Below are 22,195 nucleotides of genomic sequence, written 5' to 3'. Positions count from 1 at the left end.
ATTATTTAATTTATTACAATAAGTATTATTTTAATGGAGAAATATTTATAATAAAGACTCTTCACATGCCAACTTCAAAGAGTAATTATTCATAATTCATACCTCTCTAATTTCTATTATTAAAAAGAATTTTAAATTTTTTATCCTTCTTCTAATTACAATTATAAAAGAAATTTTTTTTAAAAATATTTTAAGTATTTTACCTTTATTATTTAACTTATATAAAATATATATTACTTAATTCGATACAAAAAAAATTATATATATGATAAAGATAGATATAAACAAGGTGATGTGTTACCTTTTAATGACCTAGAAAACTATCTATCTTTTTCTTCCTTTTTTGAGTTTTTTAGTCATGTTTTTTATTAATCAATTTATTAAAAAAATAATAAATACAATTATATTCATTACATATAATTATATCACATGAAAATTACAAAAAAAAAATATCCATCCATTTGAATTCTCTAATTAAATAAGATGTAGTATTCAGAAAGATGAGAGATGTAAGGATGAAGGTGTGTTTTATTTATGAGGAAAGCTCCTCTATTTATACACATAAATTACACCGTCATACTATTTACTTTACATAATTGGCCGACAAACTTTTTACATGATTGGCCGACAAACTATTTACTTTACGACTTTTGTACATTTGGCTTTTTTAAGCCGACGCAAGACGACAAAAATAAAAAGACTCTTACTTTATACATATGGCTGATATTCAGCCAACAATAATAACTTTTTTTTTATCTTTATCCTAAATCAACTGTAGGTATCACATTGTCTTCTCCGTTGCATTTGGAGCATTTGTGGTCTGGATATTTGTTGCTGATAAGTTTGCAATACCTTATTAATAATCCTTCTGAAATAAATCCTTTCTTCAAAGCTCTCGTAGATGGTTGTTCTTCTGGTTGTAACAATGACAAAATCCATCTTTGAACTTCATCCATATCTGATTTTCTTAATTCTTTGGAGTTTGCATATATCATTACCTGATCTCTTGCATAATAGCTCCAAATAGCATTGCCATTTAAATAATTGTTTGCTAGCTCTTGTATAATCGTAGCTATACCAATTATTCTTTTATTTGCATAAAAATTAGGTATTTCTACTTTTGGTATCTCATTTTGTTTTTCTATTTCTTCTGGAATAATCATATCTTTTGTTAATCCTATCTTTACCACCTGTATTGGTGATTTTATCTCTTCGTATAATATCTCTGCTGGTGCTGTATAACATTTTATATAGAATAAATTTCCTTTGGTAATTCTTTTATATGTCAGAAATGCTCTATGTAATTCTGGTATTCCGACTATCTCTTCTCCGGTATATGTGTATACTGTATTTAGTAGTCCGTAGTTATAACATGTTTTTACTAGGTTGGGGTTGGTCTTAGGTTGTGCAGTAAGTTTGTTATATCCTTGTAGTTTCTGAGTTATATAATCTTCTTCGGGATTTTTTGTTTGTGTAGATCTTGGGTTTAGGTTTAGGTATGTTTGGATTTTGTATATGTTTTCAATGTAAGATTGGGTAATATAGTTATATCTTTTTTTGTCGTTTTGTAGGCTTACTGCATAGGTTGATGTTTGTGGTTCTGCTGGTATTTGCATTTGTGGCTTTTGGGTAAATGGTTTTGCAAATAACTGGTTTAAGTTTGTGTTCTTTGGTTTTTCACTAGTTCTTTTACTTGTACCTGCAGCTGTATCTGAACAAACATTGTTATGGGTTTTTCGGAGTTTCCCAACTTCTCCTTCTAGCTCTGGCTGTTTTTCGTCTGCCGAACGACGTAGCTCCGCATGTTTATAGTCATGCTGCTGACTTGTAGATTCTACATTTTCTTCTAGCTTTTGAATTCTCAAGCCCATACTATCCACTTTTGTACAAAGTGTAGTTAGGGTTTTGAGTATGTTTTCCATAAGATTATCTTGTCCTGGCTATGTAACTCTGTCTTGATAAGTAGTCTGCAATCATATTTTTGTCAGTTTTTATTACCTCAATCGTAAATGTAAAATTTAATATATTCAATACCAATCTTCTTATTTCTTTTGTTGTAACTGAATCTTCTAACTTTTTTGTTATCCACCATTTTACCTGTGTGTTATCTGTTCTTACAATAAATTTATTGTAAACAATATATGGTTCAAATGCTAATAAACATATATATAATGCGAATAATTCTTTTCTATTTATTTCCCATTTTATTTGTGCTTCTGTATAAGATCCTGAATAATATCTACAATGGTGTTCTATTTTTTCTTTTTCATATTTGTATTTTAAAACTCCTCCGTAACTATGATCACTCGAATCTGTTTCAACAATGTAAGTAAATGTTTTATTTTCATCAGGAAAATACAGTTTTGGTAATTTTTTACATAGATTCTTATAATTTTTATATGTTTTTTATTTTATTATCAAAATGATATTCTACATCTTTTTTAAGTTTTTTATGTAATGGTTTTAAATGTTCTGCTAATTTTGGTATATATTCTCTTACCTGGTTTACTAATCCTAGAAAGGATTGTAATTTCTTTTTTGTATCTATATTTTCATCAATATTAATTATTTTTTGTACTATATGAGTTTGCATTTTTATTCCATTTTTATCTATTTGTATTCCTAGAAATTCTATTTGTGATTTCATAATTTCTGCTTTTCTTTTACTCAAACTTATACCTGTATTTTTTACTATATGTATAAATTTTTCCAATAATCTTATATGTTCATCTTGTGTTCTAGAATATAACAATATGTCATCTATATATACGATACAGTTTTCTAGTTGGTTAAAACAGTTATCCATAAAATGTTGGAATATACCTGGTGCATTTTTATATCCAAAAGGTAAAACATTCTATTCATAGAAACCTTGCGGTACTGTGAATGTTGTTAATTGTTTGGATTCTTCTTCTAGTTTTAGGTGGTAAAATCCTGATTTGCAGTCAAATTTGCTAAAATAATTATATCCTTGTATTTGTCTTATTTTTAGTATTTTGTTTGGTATAGGATAATTGTATGTTTTAGTTTTAGCATTTAGATTACGATAATCTATGACCATTCTACTTTTACCTCTTTTTTGTTCACTGTGTTTTATTACTATAAATGCTGGACTTGTATGTTTACTATTGCTTTTTTGTATGTAATTATTTTCTAACAATTCATTTATATGTATTTTAAATTCTTCTAGATCATCAAAGTTATATTTTAATGGTTTCTGTGTTATTATACTATTTTCATCTATTAATTCAATTTTTACTTTTGTCTTATGTTTTTCCCATCCTTGTAATGGATCTTCACTATATAATTGTTCTAGTTGTTCATTAATTAATTTGACTTTGTCTATAGCAAATATAATAATTTCTAATTGCGTTATTTGTTTATTATTTATATTTTCCATTTCTTGGTTTATCTTTTCACTTCCTTTTATCCATTCCATAGGTTTTCGTTGTTTACTATTTACTCTTTTTGCTCCTATCTTATTCCCGCATGGTGTAGTAAGCCACCAATGTGTTTTTGTTATTATGTGTGGATAATATCTATCTAGAAATGGCATTCCTAATAACATATCTTTTGTAGTAAATTCAAAATTATACATTTCTTCTATTGTTAGTATTTTATCCCATATTTGTATTTTTATATTTTTTGCTTTGTATTTAATCATACTTCCTTCATTGTTAAATCCCGTTACTACCATATGTGTTTTTAATTTTTTCCATTTATCTTCTGGTAAGCAATTATATTTACATATATTCGTTTCTGCTCCTGTATCTATCATAGGGGTATAATATCTGTTGTAATATCCTTCTACTATAATTTTTGCAAGTATAAATATTTTCATTAATCATTTTGTCCCTTTTATAATTATTTTCTTATTTTGAAAAGTTATTGTTAATTGTTCATTTTCTATATTGTATGGTTTGACTTTTTCTAACCATTTTATTCCTAATGTAATATTATGATTTCCTTGATATATTTTAAATTGTATTACTAAGGGTATTCCTCCTATAATTATTTCTTTTTCTGTTGTTTCTTCATTCGTGTTCACTATCTCACTAGGTAGTCCAGGGCATGTATATCCTGTTCTTATAATTTCTTCTTCTAATACTAATTCTCTTGTTATATAATTTTCTTCTTGTCCTGTATTTATTAATATTTTATATTTTCTTTGGTCTATTATTCCTGTTATGAAATAATGATATGGTGTTATTTCTTCTTTATCTAATAAGCTTTGTGGAATTTCATATTTTCTTTTAGATGTACTCATCCTTGATGAGGTAGCTCTTGTCAATGTATTTGGTACGCTTGAAGTGCTTAATCTTTCTTTTACTATCTCTAAATCTTCTCCTATATCAATTTCTTTATAGCTATAGTCATTATTGTCTACTACAGTAATTATTTTTTTAAAAAGATTTTCTATTTTTATTTTATTAATTTTATTTCTTGCTGTTATTTTATGCTTTGTTGTTAATATATATAAATTTTTACATCTTGCTGTAAATAATTTGCTCCCTGGTGCTAGTTCTATTCCAGACATTTTTCAATATAGAACTAATGATCTATCTATATTTTTATCTGTTAATGATACTGTATAATTAGCACTTATTGTAAACTTAAATTTTTGATATATTAAGTTTCCTTTTACTGCACTAATTATGCTTTTTTCTATAGGGTGTACAATTCTATCATCTGCTAAATATATTTCTATAGGTGTATCTATTCCTTCTCTAAAGCAGGCTTTTATTAATATTTCTGTTCCTCCTAAATGTACATATTTTATTGGTTTTTTAGCTTTTATATCTTGTATTTCTTTGTTTATCATTCTTTTATTTATTATAGGTATATATGCTTTTCCTCTTGTGTATTTACAATCTATGATATGTTCTTTTTGACTAACTACATAGTATTCTTTTTTTTGTCTTTTAAACCAATTTCTTAAAATAGGTATTTCTAGTACTTTTTCAACACTTAAATCTAATTCTTTTCCTTTTATTTGTTCAAATATCGTATTATCAAATATAATTTTCTGTTCTGATGATTCTTCATCTTAATATTCTTCCTTAGATATTATTTTTATTTCATTTTCAGACATTATATTTCTTCATCTGTTTCGTTATTATCTATGTTAATATTTTCTTCTTCATTCTCAGTTTCTATGTCTGATACTTCATATATACTATCATTTTCACTTAATTCATAATCTATGTACTCTATTTGCATATATTTTTCATTGTCTATTATTAATTCTGCTATTTGTTTTCTTTTTGGATTTTTGGGTAATTTACAATCTTTAGCTATGTGTCCTATCTTTCCACAATTATAACAAGTACATTGGGATATTTTTCTTTTTGGTCTGTATGGTCTTTTTATTTTATGATTTTTTACATAATACCTTCGTCTTGGTTGTTTATATTTATATATAGTTTTGTTTTTTCTATAATTTTTATATCTTTTAGATTTTTGTTTTTTAGTTGTGCATCCAAATTGTGGTGCCATTTTATTTTTACAACATGATAAATTTTTATTTAGTACTTTTTCCATTCTTAATTTTTCTTTTTGGTTTTCACATAATTGTGTAAACCATTGAGATAGAAATTTTATTCTAGCTCCTAAAGTATCTACCATTCCTTCATTATTCCAATCCTTTATTATTTTTGTGCTAAATGGTTCTGGTAATTTTGTAAAATATTGTTTTCTTATTTCTTTTGCTTCGTCTAAATTGTATTTAGCTTTGTAATAATATTCTTTAAATGCACAAGTATATTCTTCTATATAACACATTTTACATATAACCAATTTTGTCATAAGTTGTCTATTTATTATTTTCTCTCTATTTTGTTCTCTTATATCCGTGGTCATACCTCCAAATTCATTTCTTATTGCTGATTCATATTTGTCTAGTATATCTATATTTGTTGCTGATGGGGATCCATCCATTTTCTTATCATTTCTAAGTACTTCTAAACTTTCTGGGGGTAGATTTTCTATCCATAATTTTGCCGTTCCTACGAATGTTCTTTCTATATATCTTGGTGTTTTTGTTGTTTCTATTTTATTATCTATTAACTGCTTGGATATATTTCCTGTCCATAGTAATATTGCTTTATTTATGTCTGTGACGCAATCTAATTCTAAGAAATTATATTGTTCACTTATTGGTTTCGGTATCCAATTCTTATTTAATCTACTGTTCCATATTGCATTATTTCTATCTGATTGTTGATAACTTTCTGTATAATAAGTTGGTGGTGTCCACCTAAGACTACTTCTAGGGCTATTTCTGGGACTATTATCTGGGGGTTTTACTCTTGACGTACTAGGTCTATTCATATCTCCTGTGTTTATTTCTAATTTTTTTGGTTTATTTATTTGTTCTAGAATTTCTGTATATGTTTCACTTATATCACTTATTTCTGATTGTTGGTCATTTTCATTTCCGTCTATTTCATTTACTTCAATATCTTCATTTAGATCTTTTAGATCTTCATTTAGTTTCTGTTCCATTTGTTTTATTTCATTTGTTAATTCTAGCTCTTTATCTTTTTGTTTTTGTTTATTTTCATATAATAATTTTAACCTAGCTAATTCTTTTTCTAATTCACTTATTCTTGTATTTTTTATTTCTTCTAAATTTTGTACTTCTTGTTTTGCTTGTGTTTTTATTTTTTCAATTTCTCTTGATTTATCTATTTCTTCATTTTCTTTTGTTATTCTTACCATAGCTGTTAAACTATCTTCTAATTTTGCCGTTTCTTTTTCTAACATTAAGTATAAATTATTTCCTATTTTTTTATATCTTCTTCCTAGATTTGAAAATATTATTTTTATTATCATTCCGTCTTGATTTTCGTATGTTTTTTCGTCTACTGCAAATTCTTCTTTATTCATTATAATCCATGCATTATATTATGCTGTAACTCATATTCAAGACAATCTAATTCTAATTTTAACATGGATATATCTTTTCTTTGTGCTAGTAGTGATTTATTACATACTCCTGCTAATATGTTTTCTTCTAATCTTCTTTTTCTATGTCGTAATTCTTGTTCTTTTTCATCCAATATTTCCATTATTTCTTATATTAATTGTTGTTTATAGATTTCTCTGTTCATACTGTTTTTTCAAATAGCAGACATATTTATATTCTATTTTTGAAATTATGTTTATCAATTGATCTTTTCTATCATTATCTGTTTTGACTAGTTGTGATAGTTCATATTCTATATATAAAGATCTTAATTTTTTCCATATTTTTCTTACCTTTTTATCTATCTTAGTTCTTTTTATTTTAGTATTTTTATTTTTATTCATCATAACTTTTTATATAATATTTTAAAAAGCTTACTTAATTTATCTGGATATCTAATCTTTTTTAACCTGTAATTCCTACCATATCGCCTTAGCCAATATTCAGTCATATTTAATCTCCAATATCTAAATCATCATATAAATCATACATGTCATAATAAAGTGCATCTTGTATACTTTGTATAATTAACTTAGTCCAACCTTGGGTTGTTATTTCTATTATCTCATATGTTAATAATTTATTATAAATTTCTCTTTTTATATCAGTATTCAAATTTTTTAGTATATAGAGTAGTAATATCTTATAATCAACATTATCGTCTAATAGGTATGTTTCCATTTTTATTATTTTCATTTTTCACTAAAACTTTATTCCTTCCAACCTCTTAATAAATTATACTTGCTTATTATGCAAAAATAATAATTTAATAATCATCTCGTCTGGTCACTACTACAGCTTTCTTCTTTCATTAGTTACCCTAACAGCGCCTCAACTTTGTTTACTCCCCTAAACGGCCTTCTCTGCCTACCGGTTTCAACCTTAGGATGGCATAGTCTGGGCATACTTATTCGAAGAATATTTCTGTAGCAAACTTTCTAAAGATGGTTATTATAACATTATTCAAACATGATAAACAATTATAATTAACAAGAGATTTTCAGGAATAAATTAATTTAGCTACTCATAAATATAAAATGGTATACCTGTTTTTGTGGATCATTTGTCATAGTTGATTTGTTTTCCATAATTATTTAATTATCTAGTTCTGATACCAATGGAGGGGTGGAAGCGTAAAGAGAGACTATTCAGAAAGATGAGAGATGTAAGGATGAAGGTGTGTTTTATTTATGAGGAAAGCTCCTCTATTTATACACATAAATTACACCGTCATACTATTTACTTTACATAATTGGCCGACAAACTTTTTACATGATTGGCCGACAAACTATTTACTTTACGACTTTTGTACATTTGGCTTTTTTCAGCCGACGCAAGACGACAAAAATAAAAAGACTCTTACTTTATACATATGGCTGATATTCAGCCAACAATAATAACTTTTTTTTGATTATAGGTCAGGTATTATTTTTAGAATTTCTTATTGTGTTATAATAGTCAGACAGAAGTTTTCAAGATGAAGAAGAAAGCTTAAAGGTGATGTAAGATCCGTTAAAAAGAGAAGATCAAAAATTAATTTGCTACTCATCAAAATGAAGAAGAAAGTTAAACTGCAGAGGGAGATTCATCAAGAGTTGGTCAGAGTAAAATTTGAAAGAGTACAAGTTGTAATAATTTACAAATATATAGATGCACTTATTGTTGCTTATATAATTTTTCAATTACTTATTTATCCATCAAGATATGTACTGTTCAAGAAAATAATTATATAACAAAGCACACTTTTTTGTATCAAGGGCAACATGACCTTCCACGAATTATTTTGTTGCTTAAAAAAACTTTTGATATTTTCATTATATAAACTTTTTTCTTTTGAATATACAATCCATATTCTATATCGATATATATTATGTATATAACATGTTAATATGACATAATTTATCTATCAAAAATATTCCACCATCTTTTGTTTTGCTTTATCCGCTTCTTTTCATTCTAATTTAGATGATATAACACATTTGTTTCTTTTGTAGATTTTTAATTGTCTAAAAAGGAGATGAGATCCCCTCCACTATGTTTTTGTGTCGTATTGGTTAACACTTGTGTAAATTAGTCTATATATAGGATTGTGGGACTCAAATTTCATAAAATATTTAATTATTTTAATTTAATAAAAATTTTCAGAACCAAATTTATTCTTCCAATATCCAATTACAATAAACATATTTTCTTAAGTTATAGAGAAAATTGATATTTGTTTATGTTTATTATGAAACTGAAAAAATGAGTTTACTCTATTCATTAATTAATTCGTTTGACAACTAAAAAAAATTATAATGGTTGTTTTCGCTAACTACATCTCATAAATTATAGAAACCTTTGTTTCTTCACTTTTTCTACTTAAATGACATATCTCCTCAACTCCTTTCTACGGTTCTATTCATTACCTCTAAATTTAGTATTCCCAAAATGTAATGGATTTAGATTTTAGTCTATCATTTGTACATCAACTATTCAAGATTTGCACGTAGAACATTTTCATGGTAGCATATGTTTTTTCTTTATTTGTGGTTGTAAGCTTTTGGTAACAAGACATACACTAATTTTGTTTAAAATTAATAAGGAAATAATACTATGTTGCTTTGTTCTTTTCTTTAACGGATTGATCCATCTCACGACTTATAATTCTGTTTGTCTATTTATATTTTTGCTAAATAAACATGTCTCCTCAATTCCTTTTTACTTAATTCTTTATCTCTTTTTTTAAGACTTCTTTCAAATTTTCTTTCATTTACATCATATATTAAATTTACTCAAAATTAAGTCATTTATTTGTTTCATAAATGAGCGCTCTAAATAACTTTAAAATTAAATGATTTATTTTTCTGATGACGTTATGTATATATTTTGTATTCAAGAATTCATTTCTTTTATAATTATTTAACATTGTAAATGAGGGCAAAAATGATAGAATTTTTCAACATCTTTCTTAAACTTGGAACAATTCACTTATTTTGAACTATGAAAAAGGCCTAAACAATTTCACTTATTTTGAAATGGAGAGAGTATGTATTATTTATTAAAACTCGAGATTTTTAAAGTTATGTACTAAAATAATGATATATATATTTTTTTATTTTATAACTTTTTAGTAATTAAATAAAATGACCACAAAAAAACATAAAAATACACAATAAAATGAATCGAAGTATTAGTTTAGTGAAATATATTGAGTAAGAGTCTGTTTTGATGAGCTTTTAGGTTGGTCAAACTAACTTAAAAGTTAATTTTTAACTTATTAGAGTGTAGGAACAATTATCAAGGTAACTTTATGTCAAAAATGACTTATTTTAAACTAAAAACTAAAAGCTAGATGAGGGGTATTTTTTTTTTTAACTTAAAAGTCATTTTATGTTGACCAACTATATTACCTTTTTGCCCTTAATTCTTTTATTATTATTGTTGTTGTTGTTGTTGTTGTTGTTGTTGTTGTTGTTGTTGTCATTATTATTATTTATTTATTTTTATTGTTTTTATTATTTTTATTATTATGATTCTTATTTTATTTTTTATTATTATTAATATTATAAGTTGCGCATATAAAATTAACTTAAATAATAAATTTATATTCCTTTTATAAATAATTTGTGATGATAAAGAAATATATGAATGATCGGAAATACTATTACTTATAGATGTAAAATATAATTTTTATTTTATTTTTTCAAGTATAAAAATTTTAAATTAAACAAATTTTTATCATGTTTACAATTTTAAGGGTATTTCAGACATTTTGATTAAAAAAAAGTGTTTACCAATACTTATTTGCAAAAAACATCAACAATTTTTTTCCCAAGTGCAATAGTTTTATCCAAACACATAACTAGTTATTTTAAAAATAAATTTCAGCACTTTAATAGTTACTTTTTTTAAGTCAACCCAAACGGGCTCTAAATGTATATGAGTTTTTTTAATTTGTGTGAAGACAAAAAAAAATTATAAATACTTTCAATATGATATAAAAACAAACAATAACAACAACTCTTATATACTAAAAGCCTTACTTATTCTTTTTCTCCCATTCTTTGTTTTTCTGTCATTATTTAAATTGTGATTTGCCCTAAATAATTATACATTTAAAAAGTTTTCTAACTCCTCAAGAGTTAAAATATTCACTATTTATTGTTTGTATAATTATTCTTTGATAATTAAACAAATAAAAATTACTATAATTTTGTATCGAATTTTTTGTTGAAATATTAATGTTGATTGCTTTTCAATTTTATTGTTACGATTTTTTATATTGATATTTTATTTGATTAAGATAGTTAGTCGTTCTTTTCTTTGCATTACTATTGACATGGTTTTCGTTAATTTTCATATTTACTTGCACAATTTTCTTAAAAAGATAAAGAATTTTATAAAAAATTATGTACCTAATAAGTATGTTTTTTGTTAAATCATATTGAAGAACTATATTTAAAAAGGTCTAAGTTCAATAGTTCCATATAAAAATATAAGCATCCATACTTTCAAAAAATGAGGAGGACAAATATATACGTTTCATTTGATGATCCGCGACAAATACAAAATTAAGCGGAAAATTAAATCAATTTTTTTTCAATATATAGAACATGTTCTTTTCATCCTAATAAAATAATATAAAAATAATATCTTATAAATTGAAATAATTATTATATGTTATAAATCCATGGAATTGTGTGGATTGTCCTTTAGATTTACTCAAGACTTAATTGTATTCATGTATACATGTTCCCAAGGTGATAAGAATCATTTGGATAACTATGTACCTACTAATTGGACATTTATCATGGGGGCTTTTGGGGTGATATCTCAACTCTATAAATAGAGATATCATTCACCTTTTGTAATACATACTTGAATAAGAAAATTATCTCCTCTATCTTATACTTCTTGTCTTTTCTTCTTATATTCTGAGCTTTCTTTACAACACGTTATCAACACGAAATTGCTACTTGCAAAGGTATTATATAAATATTTTTATTTGATTCACATATTCTCTCATAATTTCATTATGTCGAATTTATCCAAACTTGAGTTTGTGACATTAGATATTTCTGGAAAGAATTATCTTTCATGGGTACTCGATGCTGAGATTCACTTGGCTGCTAAATGTCTTGATGCCACTATTACTCAGGGAAATGAAGCATCGAGTCAAGATAAGGCGAAAGCTATGATTTTCCTTCGTCATCATCTTGATGAGGGCCTGAAGATTGAATATCTGACGGTGAAAGATCCACTTGAATTGTGGACTGATTTAAAGGGGAGATATGACCACCTAAAGGCAACAGTGTTGCCAAGAGCTCGTTATGAGTGGATGCATTTACGATTTCAAGATTTTAAGACCGTGATTGAATACAACTCTGCTGTATTCAGGATAACCTCCCAGTTGAAATTATGTGGGGAGACTATAAAAGATGAGGACATGTTGGAAAAGACGCTTACTACTTTCCATGCCTCAAATGTGATATTGCAGCAGCAATATCGTGAAAAGGGTTTTCAGAAATATTCTGAACTAATCTCATGTCTGTTGGTGGCTGAGCAACATAATGCTCTTTTAATGAAAAATCATGAAGCTCGTCCCACTGGAGCTGCTCCATTACCAGAGGCAAATGTGGTGGAAGCACATGATCAATCTAAAGTAAAAAGAGATGATCATCGGGGATATAATAATGCACGGGGACGTGACAAAGATAAAAGACGATACACTAATCGTCAAAGTGGTGGTCATAATAAAAGGGAGAACAACATGAGTTCTCAAAATAACCCCTCAAAAAGTAATTGTCGTCGTTGTGGCATGAAAGGCCATTGGAAGAATGAATGTCGCACACATGAACATTTTGTAAGGCTCTATCAAAATTCCTTTAAAAAGAAAGGAAATAAAAGTGGTGCTTCCTCTTCCAATGCTCGAGCTGAGTCACATATGACTCTTAAAGATGATGATAAGCCGGGAACATCTCAAAAATATGATAAGGATATTGAAGCAAATTTGGCTTTAAAGGATGATGTTTTTGATGGCCTTGGTGACATTACTCATATGGAAGTTGATGACTTCTTTGGAGATCGAAACTGATTTTGATCTTTTAGCTGGGGAATGAAGTCTGTTAAGATTTTACTTATGTATTTTTAATTATCATGTTATTTATGTTGAAGTATTTAAATTTCCGTTGTTAATTTTGTTTCTTCCTTCTTTTGATGTATTTTATTTTAATGAAAATTAATAGAAATCCCCAGTTGTCAGTTGGATTCAAGATGAGTAATGGAGATGTATGCCTTCTTGATAGTGCTACAACGCATACAATATTAAAAGAAAAGAAATATTTTTCTAATTTGGTTATGAAAATGGCATATGTCAACACAATATCAGGTAGTACAAAATTAATTGAGGGCTCTGGAAGAGCGACCTTATTACTACCTGGAGGGACAATATTAAGCATTGATAATGCATTATATTGTAGTAAGTCTCAAAGAAACTTATTAAGTTTCAAAGTTATTCGCCAAAATGGCTATCATGTTGAGACGGCTAATGAAGGAAAGGTTGAATACCTTTACATTACTACAATTAATGTTGAGAAGAAAATTGTGCATGAAAAATTACCTGCATTTTCTTCTGGGTTGTACTATACAAGTATAAGTACAGTTGAATCACATGCCGTAGTAAACAAAAGGTTTACTAATTTTAATGATTTTATCATTTGGCATGACCGGTTGGGCCATCCTGGATTTAATATGATGCGCAAAATCATTGAGAATTCACATGGACACACCTTAAAGAGCCCAAATATCCTTTAATCAAAGGAATTCTCTTGTGCTGCTTGTTCTCAAGGAAAGTTGATCATTAAACCATCAACAGTTAAGGTTGGAATTGAATCCCCTGCGTTTCTGGAACGTATACAGGGTGATATATGTGGACCAATTCAACCTGCATGTGGACCCTTTAAATATTATATGGTCTTGATAGATGCTTCTACAAGATGGTCACATGTGTGTTTATTATCAACTCGCAACATGGCTTTTGTGAGATTGCTAGCTCAAATAATAAGATTGAAAGCACAATTTCCAGACTATACAATAAAGACAATCCGTCTAGATAATGCTGGTGAGTTTACATCTCAGGCATTTAATGATTATTGTATGTCTACTGGTATAACTGTTGAACATCCAGTTGCGCATGTTCACACTCAAAACGGTCTAGCAGAATCATTGATTAAACGTCTGCAATTGATAGCTAGACCATTACTAATGAGAACAAAGTTATATGTGTCTATGTGGGGGCATGCTATTTTGCATGCAGCAACACTTGTGCGCATAAGGCCAACCAATTATCATGAATTCTCCCCATTACAATTGACTTTTGGTCAAGAGCCAAACATTTCCCATCTTAGAGTTTTTGGATGTGCGGTGTATGTCCCAATTGCTCCACCACAACGCACAAAGATGGGGCCGCAAAGAAGGTTGGGGATATATGTTGGGTATGAATCTCCTTCAATCATAAAATATTTGGAGCCTATGACTGGAGATTTATTTAAGGCAAGATTTGCTGATTGTCATTTTGATGAATCAGTATACCCAACATTAGGGGGAGAACATAAGTCATTGGGAAAAGAGATAGATTGGAATTCATCATCTCTATCTCATCTGGATCCTCGAACAAACCAATGTGAGCAAGAAGTTCAAAGAATAATTTATTTGCAGAACATTGCAAATCAGCTACCAGATGCATTTACGAATCTTCCAAGGATTACTAAATCGCATATTCCAGCTGTTAATGCTCCAGTTCGAGTTGATATCCCGACGGGACAAATTGTTAAGGCAAATGAGTCTAGACCACATTTAAAGCGTGGTAGACCAATTGGTTCCAAGGATAAAAATCCTCGAAAGAGAAAAGGAATAAATGATCAAGATGATCATGGATTGAAAGAAATTTCTCAAGATGAGACCCAAGTCATAACACATGATGATGAGGAGGTTCGAACTTCTGAAAATAATGAAATTTCAATGAATTATGTCTCGACGAGAAAGTTGTGGAACCGAAATAATGTTGTGATTGACAACATATTTGCCTATAATGTTGCTATTGAAATAATGCAACAAGATGAAGATTTTGAGCCAAAATCTGTTCACGAATGTAGACAGAGAAATGATTGGCCAAAATGGAAGGATGCAATTCAAGCTAAATTGGCTTCACTAGAAAAACGTGAAGTTTTTGGACCAATAATCCGAACACCTGAAGGTATCAAGCCAGTGGGGTACAAATGGGTTTTTGTACGAAAAAGAAATGAGAAAGGTGAAGTCATGAGATATAAGGCCCGACTCGTTGCTCAAGGTTTTTCTCAAAGACCTGGCATTGATTATATGGAGACATATTCTCCAGTGGTAGATGCAATCACCTTTAGATATCTCATAAATCTGGCAGTTCATGAAAAACTTGAAATGCGTCTAATGGACGTTGTCACAGCCTATCTATATGGCTCATTGGACCACAACATTTTCATGAAAATTCCTGAAGCATTTAAAGTGCCCGAAACATACAAAGATTCAAGAGAAACTTGTTCAATAAAGCTTCAGAAATCTCTGTATGGACTGAAACAATTAGGAAGGATGTGGTACAATCGTTTGAGTGAATATTTGTTAAAGAAAGGGTACAAAAATGACCCGATTTGTCCTTGCATTTTCATTAAATGGTTGGGGTCTGAATTTGTAATAATAGCTGTGTATGTTGATGATTTGAACATCATTGGAACTCGTAAAGAGCTTTTAGAAGCTGTTGAGTGTCTGAAAAGAGAATTTGAAATGAAAGATCTCGGCAAGACAAAATTTTGTCTTGTTCTACAGATTGAGAATTTGTCAAATGGAATACTTGTTCATCAATCAACGTACACAGAAAAGATACTAAAGCGTTTTTACATGGATAACTCACATCCATTGAGTACTCCAATGGTGGTAAGATCTCTTGACATCAATACAGATCCATTTCGACCTCAAGAGAATGATGAAGAGCTTCTTGGTGATGAAACTCCTTATCTTAGTGCGATCGGGGCACTAATGTACCTTGCTAACAATACTCAACCAGATATCTGTTTTGCAGTAAGTCTACTGGCAAGATTCAGTTCCTCCCCAACAAAAAGACATTGGAATGGTGTTAAACACATACTTCGATATCTTTGAGGGACCATGAACATGGGTTTATTCTATTCCAATGAATCCAAATCATAACTGATTGGTTACGCAGATGCAGGGTATTTATCAGATCCGCATAAAGCTCGATCACAAACAGGCTATTTGTTTACATGTGGAGACACGACAATATCTTGGCGATCAATGAAGCAAACATTGGTAGCCACTTCTTCAAATCATGCAGAAATAATAGCCATCCATGAAGCAAGTCGAGAGTGCGTCTGGTTGAGATCAATGACCCATCATATTCAGAAAATGTGTGGTTTTTCTTTGAAAAAGAATATACCAACCACAATGTACGAAGATAATGCTGCATGTATAGCTCAATTGAAAGGAGGATACATCAAAGGAGACCGGACAAAGCATATCTCACCAAAGTTCTTTTTCACGCATGATCTTCAACAAAATGGTGAGATAGAAGTTCAACAAATTCGTTCAAGTGATAATCTTGCTGATTTATTCACTAAGGCATTGCCAACATACACATTTGAGAAGTTGAGATACAAGATTGGAATGCGCCGTCTCCGAGATATCAAGTAAAGTTTTCATCAGGGGGAGCGCAATACGCGTTGTACTCTTTTCCTTAACTATGGTTTTGTCCCAAGTTGGGTTTTCCTGGTAAGGTTTTTAATGAGGCAACATTCAAAGCGTATTATGAGATATGTGTACTCTTTTTCCTTCACTAGGCTTTTTCCCAATGGGTTTTTCCTAGTAAGGTTTTAACGAGGCACATAATCTATGGACATCCAAGGGGGAGTGTTATAAATCCATTGAATTGTGTGGATTGTCCTTTAGATTTACTCAAGACTTAATTGTATTCATGTGTACATGTTCCCAAGGTGATAAGAATCATTTGGATAACTATGTACCTACTAATTGAACATTTATCATGGGGGCTTTTGGGGTGATATCTCAACTCTATAAATAGAGATATCATTCACCTTTTGTAATACATACTTGAATAAGAAAATTATCTCCTCTATCTTATACTTGTTATCTTTTCTTCTTATATTCTGAGCTTTCTTTACAACATTATAAACATTTTATAGCTTTTATTGAGTATTGGTCATATTTCTTTTTTTTTAGTACATACTAATTTATAAAAGAAATTATTTTTAAAATAATTGTTACAATAGCGCAAAGCGTGAACATATTAACTAATAGTATATAAACATAAAGCATTAAGGTACGAGGATATTGGATCGGAAATACCAAAAGAAACAAAATTATCCCAAGGTGGACAGGTAGGCATGTTGACCTCCTACCTGTATTATCTGTAGTACTCACTACTCCCTCTTATAGTATAGTAGCAGGTAGTATTCAATTTGGGGTTGTGGGGGGGGGGGGGGGGGGGGGCGGAGGGGAATAGTAGTATTCAATTTGGCCGATTATCAAAAAATTCTTTAATTTTAGGGTGTGTTTGGTACGAATGCATGAAAAATGTTTTCTTAAAAAATGTTTTCTTAGAAAATAAGTAGATTTTGAACTTTGTTTGGTTGGTGAGTACAAAATATTTTTGAGATTTGATTTTTAGTGTTTGATTTATGAATAGAAAATATTTTTTGAGAAACAATCTTTTATATTTATTAGATTAGAAAATAATCTCTCTCTCTCTCTCTCTCTCTCTCTATATATATATATATATATATATATATATATAGATAGATAGATAGATAGATAGATAGATAGATAGAGAGAGAGAGAGAGAGAGAGAGAGATTTTAATTACTTTTGTAAAATATTCTTATTTTCTTTATCTCGTATATAAATAAGTTAATACACATTTTTTATCTAGTTAAAACTTTTTTTTTACTTTGATTCATTGTTTTTCTCTTATCTTTTCCTATTAATTTTATTTACTTTTCTTATTTTCATCGTCTTTTGTTTTGATTTAATTTCAAGTTTAATTCCAAATGTATTGTACTTAAAATAAGCTTATTTCGAATGGATATCAAAATAAGTAAAGAAAATTCAATAAAACATAAAAAAATGTTAAAATTAAAGGACAATTTTTACTTTTTTAAAAAAAAAAATACACATAAGTTTTTTTAAATATAAAAAATAAATAAATTTTTTTAAAATAAAATTATAAGGAGAAAGAAATTTAAATAAATATAACAAAGATATAAATAAAAATATATGTATATAAGTTTTAAAATCATTATATATGTGTAATAACTAATTATAAAGTTACCCTATAAAACTGACATATGTCCTTTTTGTGCACTACTCATCGCTTGTTTTCAACAAAGTGTGCAAACTCTCTATGCCACATCAACATTTAAGCTTGTCTCTTAAGATTTAGGTCATATTCTAAGGAATACTTACGTCTTATTCCACTTTTTGAGAATAAATATAATTTCTTAGATTTATGTTATTACTCAAATAGTCTAAGGGGTCAAATTATTCAAGAGTTATCTTACTTTTTGATTACCGAATAAAAAAGATTTATTAATTTCTCCATTTTCAAGCATTCTTAGACGAATTATGCATCTTGTTGAAACAAAGCAAGATTGAAAAGGAATCTTATGCAGTGTTGCATTCTTAAACTCTTTATCTAACATTTACATAACCTAACTAAGTAAAATCAGATTGTTATTTGCATATGCGCATATGTGGAATTGAGCTGAAATTAGTTTTGATGATAGCTGAACATCTACAAAGGGAATTTGATTCTTAGTAGGTCTCAGTAAAAAGAATAAGTTTTTCTTTCGTTTTATAAAGAATGATCCAGTTTAATTTTATAAAGAATGATCCAGTTTAATTTTATAAAGAATGACCCGGTTTAACTTGACATAAAGTTTAAGAATATAAAGAATACTTTTGAATATTGTGGTCTTAAATTAAAGTTATGTCAAATGTACAAAATTGTCCTTTAATCTTGTGGTCTTAAACATTTCACGTGAAAAGCTGAAATCAAAATATTACCAAATAAAAAAAGAAGTCATTCTTTTTAAAACACACTAACAAAAAAAGGATCTTATTCTTTTCGAACCGAAGAGAGTAATATTTATAATTGACAACAACTACACAAGAATCAGGTCATTAGCATATCTATTCACCATTAAAAATTGAAGTTTTTTGAATCACGAATCAATTGAAATTTCATGCTAAAACATGAAATATTTCATTGAAAAAAGGCATGGTGATAAACAGATTTCTATTAAAGTACTGAGAATAATTATTGTACATTTTTTTTCTCACTAAATAATATATAGGAATAGTCAAAATATTTTCTAATGAAAGATCTACTTTGATATGTGTCACTAGAGTTGAGGGTCTTTAATAACAACCTTTGTACCTCTACCATGTAATGGTAAAATATGCATAATGATTCTATCCTCTTCAAATTTCACCAAGTATGTTGTTGTATATATATATGTATTACCTTGAGTTGAGAATCTGTTGTGAAGAGCCACTCTACCTTCCCCCCCCCCCCCCCCAACCCCACCCCCAACCAACACCACCAAATATAATGATAAAGGCTACGTACACTTATCCTCCCTAAATTCCTTTAATTTTATAAAATAATACTGGTATGTCATCGTTATATGTATTAACTCTTATTGGTGCATAAGTTCGAGATTATATGAAATATGGACTCGTCATGTTCCTAACTCACAACATGAATATACAATTTTGTTCATAAGAATGGCAACGGGTGAGATTTGACTTTATTCGGGTGGGGGCAAGGCGGGATGGGACGAATAGAGATAATCTTCTTAAAAATTAATAGACGGCAAGACAAATTGCGGGTTGATTTAAAACTACAGATGGCTATGAGAAATTTTATGGTATACACCTAAATTATACATCAAATATTATGTCTTTATTGTTAAAATACTTTTTTATAAAAATTAATTTATTGAGTAGGATCTTCTAGTTTGGACATCATCAATGAAACAAAGGCTTGAGGAATTGTATATTATTCTCAATTAAAATCTCATTGCAATTACAATTCATGAGGAGCTACCTAACTTTAATTAATGCAATTTTTTTTTCTGAGAGAAATTAGTTATAAGTGTTAACCTCAAAATAAATTAGGCCATATCTAAGGATTAACTTAAATATTTGACTTAATTCACACCTATAATTGATTCTGTTGAAAAGGACCAAGAGAAAATTCAACCATACATGTATCTATGAAGAGTATGTTCGGCAATGCTGTTAAAATCTACTCATTTTCATAAGTACTTTTTTTAAAGAAACTTTTCAAAAAAAGTGCTTTTGAAAAAACAAAAAAGTTTGTGTTTCACTAATTTATTTGAAAAATATTTTTTTACAAGCAAATTTTATTTGACTATTTTTTTAGAAAGTGCTTTTGAGAATTGAATTGCAATTAAGGACAAGTATTAATGTATTTAATATTAAAATTATTTTATTGAGAAAAACTAGATTAAACATCTATTACAATAAATTAAATCAAATATAATTTTTGTTAAATTAAAATGTTCATATTCAAATTTCAAATAAAATTATACATTATTTGAAGGGTTGAAATCTTTAATTGTTATCTTTGCTTTCTTCTTTTCAAATCTTACATAATTATTGTTATTAAAAAAAATTCTTGTTATGTTTATGCTTCTTTTAAAAAGCAGAAATATTTAGCTTCTTCCCAACAAAAGGAAAACAACTTCTGCTTCTATTTAAAAGTTGCTTTACAGGCTTGACAAACACCTATTATTTTTAAAAGAATATTTGTTCTCAAAATAAGTGCTTCTCAACGTCCAACAATAAATCTAACAAGGCTCTAAAATCTCTACAATAGTAGTATTTTTTTTTAAAGTTTCAAAAGGACGCTTATATATATATGCTTATATATATATATATATATATATATATATATATATATATATATATATATATATATATATATATATATATATATATAAAATTCGCGATTAAGGACATTAGTAGTTTCTCCGTCTATATAGACGGGAGGGTCATAGTAATTACGTTGGATCACACCCCAACCCTGGGTAATACCAAACATAATGTTTGTAGTCCTACGATAACTAGTTCCTAGTAAATTTTAATTGACTTCCTTTGCACCCATGATGGTGCAGTCATCAAAATGGTGGTCTGGTTAAATACTTCATATTTGGACCCCTCCTTTGTCAGCTTGTCTAGCACTTTGTTCTGTTCATGGAATATATGGTCCAGCTTCCTGATCTTTATTCTCGCTAGCAAGGATCTAAATTAAGCAATTAAATCATCATTGATAATATTATTGTTTGATAGCATTTTGATGGCCTCCCCTGAGTCTAAGTTAATTTCTAAGGGTCTTAGATTGAATTGGATTGCTATAGTTAGCCCTGGCCGGAGTGCTTGGAGTTCTGCTCTAGGAGTGTTTGTGTGAAGTGTATGTTCCATAAATCCCACTACCCAAGACCCAAGGTAATTTTTAATTACCCTGCCCACTCCACTAGGACGTAGGATTTGTTTCACTGATCGTCGACATTGAGCTTGTAGGTTTCTTGATCGGGAGGTTCCCACTTGACTTGGATGGTGTAACACCTCGAAAGTCCTATGAACTAGACTAGAGCCTCACCTATTAAATATTGATCAAAATAATGTTTCCACACCTAGAATAATATAACAAACTTGATTTAGAAGTATTAGAGCGTAAATGTCAAAGGATGACCTTGACGTCCGGAAACTAGTGAAATTGAACTAGTAGACACCCCTATGTTTCATGAAGGTTTGGGAGTGCCATATGAAGTCTAAAGCTTGTAAAAAGACTTTAAATAGTTTAAATAATGTTTATAGGGTCAAAACATCCAGTCACGACTCCCCGTGGACCACCTAAAGGGTCCTTGACGAGGACCCAAACATTGGGCAAGCAGGCTGCCAAAGCAGCAAGTGTACAACCAAGATGTGGAGGTCACTGCGCCTCGTGAAACCATCACTTGGCAAGAAAAAATTGCTTTGTGATGATGGGCCTTCACGAGGCTCACTGCCTCAAACCGTATTTCAGAAAAAAGATTCGAAAGTGCTCTAGTGACGCGCAACCACTTCTGAGATTCGTTCACGTCATTTCTAAGTCAAT

The 22,195-nt window shown here is 28.9% G+C and overlaps 2 protein-coding genes across 2 annotated transcripts; one reads left to right on the top strand and one right to left on the bottom strand.

The window, feature by feature from the left end:
* Positions 1–510: 510 nt before the first annotated feature.
* Positions 511–9,179, bottom strand: LOC138340662 (uncharacterized). The gene has a single exon (XM_069292584.1). The coding sequence runs from the start codon at positions 1,920–1,922 to the stop codon at positions 759–761; it is 1,164 nt and encodes a 387-aa protein (XP_069148685.1). The 5' UTR covers positions 1,923–9,179; the 3' UTR covers positions 511–758.
* A 2,805-nt stretch (positions 9,180–11,984) lies between these two features.
* LOC104646059 (uncharacterized) lies at positions 11,985–13,043 on the top strand. Its single transcript, XM_069292082.1, has one exon. The coding sequence runs from the start codon at positions 11,985–11,987 to the stop codon at positions 13,041–13,043; it is 1,059 nt and encodes a 352-aa protein (XP_069148183.1).
* Positions 13,044–22,195: the final 9,152 nt, after the last annotated feature.

The sequence above is a fragment of the Solanum lycopersicum genome, chromosome 12 (genome assembly GCF_036512215.1).
Source record: "Solanum lycopersicum chromosome 12, SLM_r2.1".
NCBI classification, from domain to species: Eukaryota; Viridiplantae; Streptophyta; class Magnoliopsida; order Solanales; family Solanaceae; genus Solanum; species Solanum lycopersicum.
The sequence above is the reverse complement of the archived record's forward strand: the minus strand, read 5'-3'. Positions and strand labels throughout refer to the sequence as shown.

Bases quoted from the DNA above. Each gene is read 5' to 3' on its own strand.
- LOC138340662 (XM_069292584.1), bottom strand. From the start codon at position 1,922: ATGGAAAACATACTCAAAACCCTAACTACACTTTGTACAAAAGTGGAT.
- LOC104646059 (XM_069292082.1), top strand. From the start codon at position 11,985: ATGTCGAATTTATCCAAACTTGAGTTTGTGACATTAGATATTTCTGGA.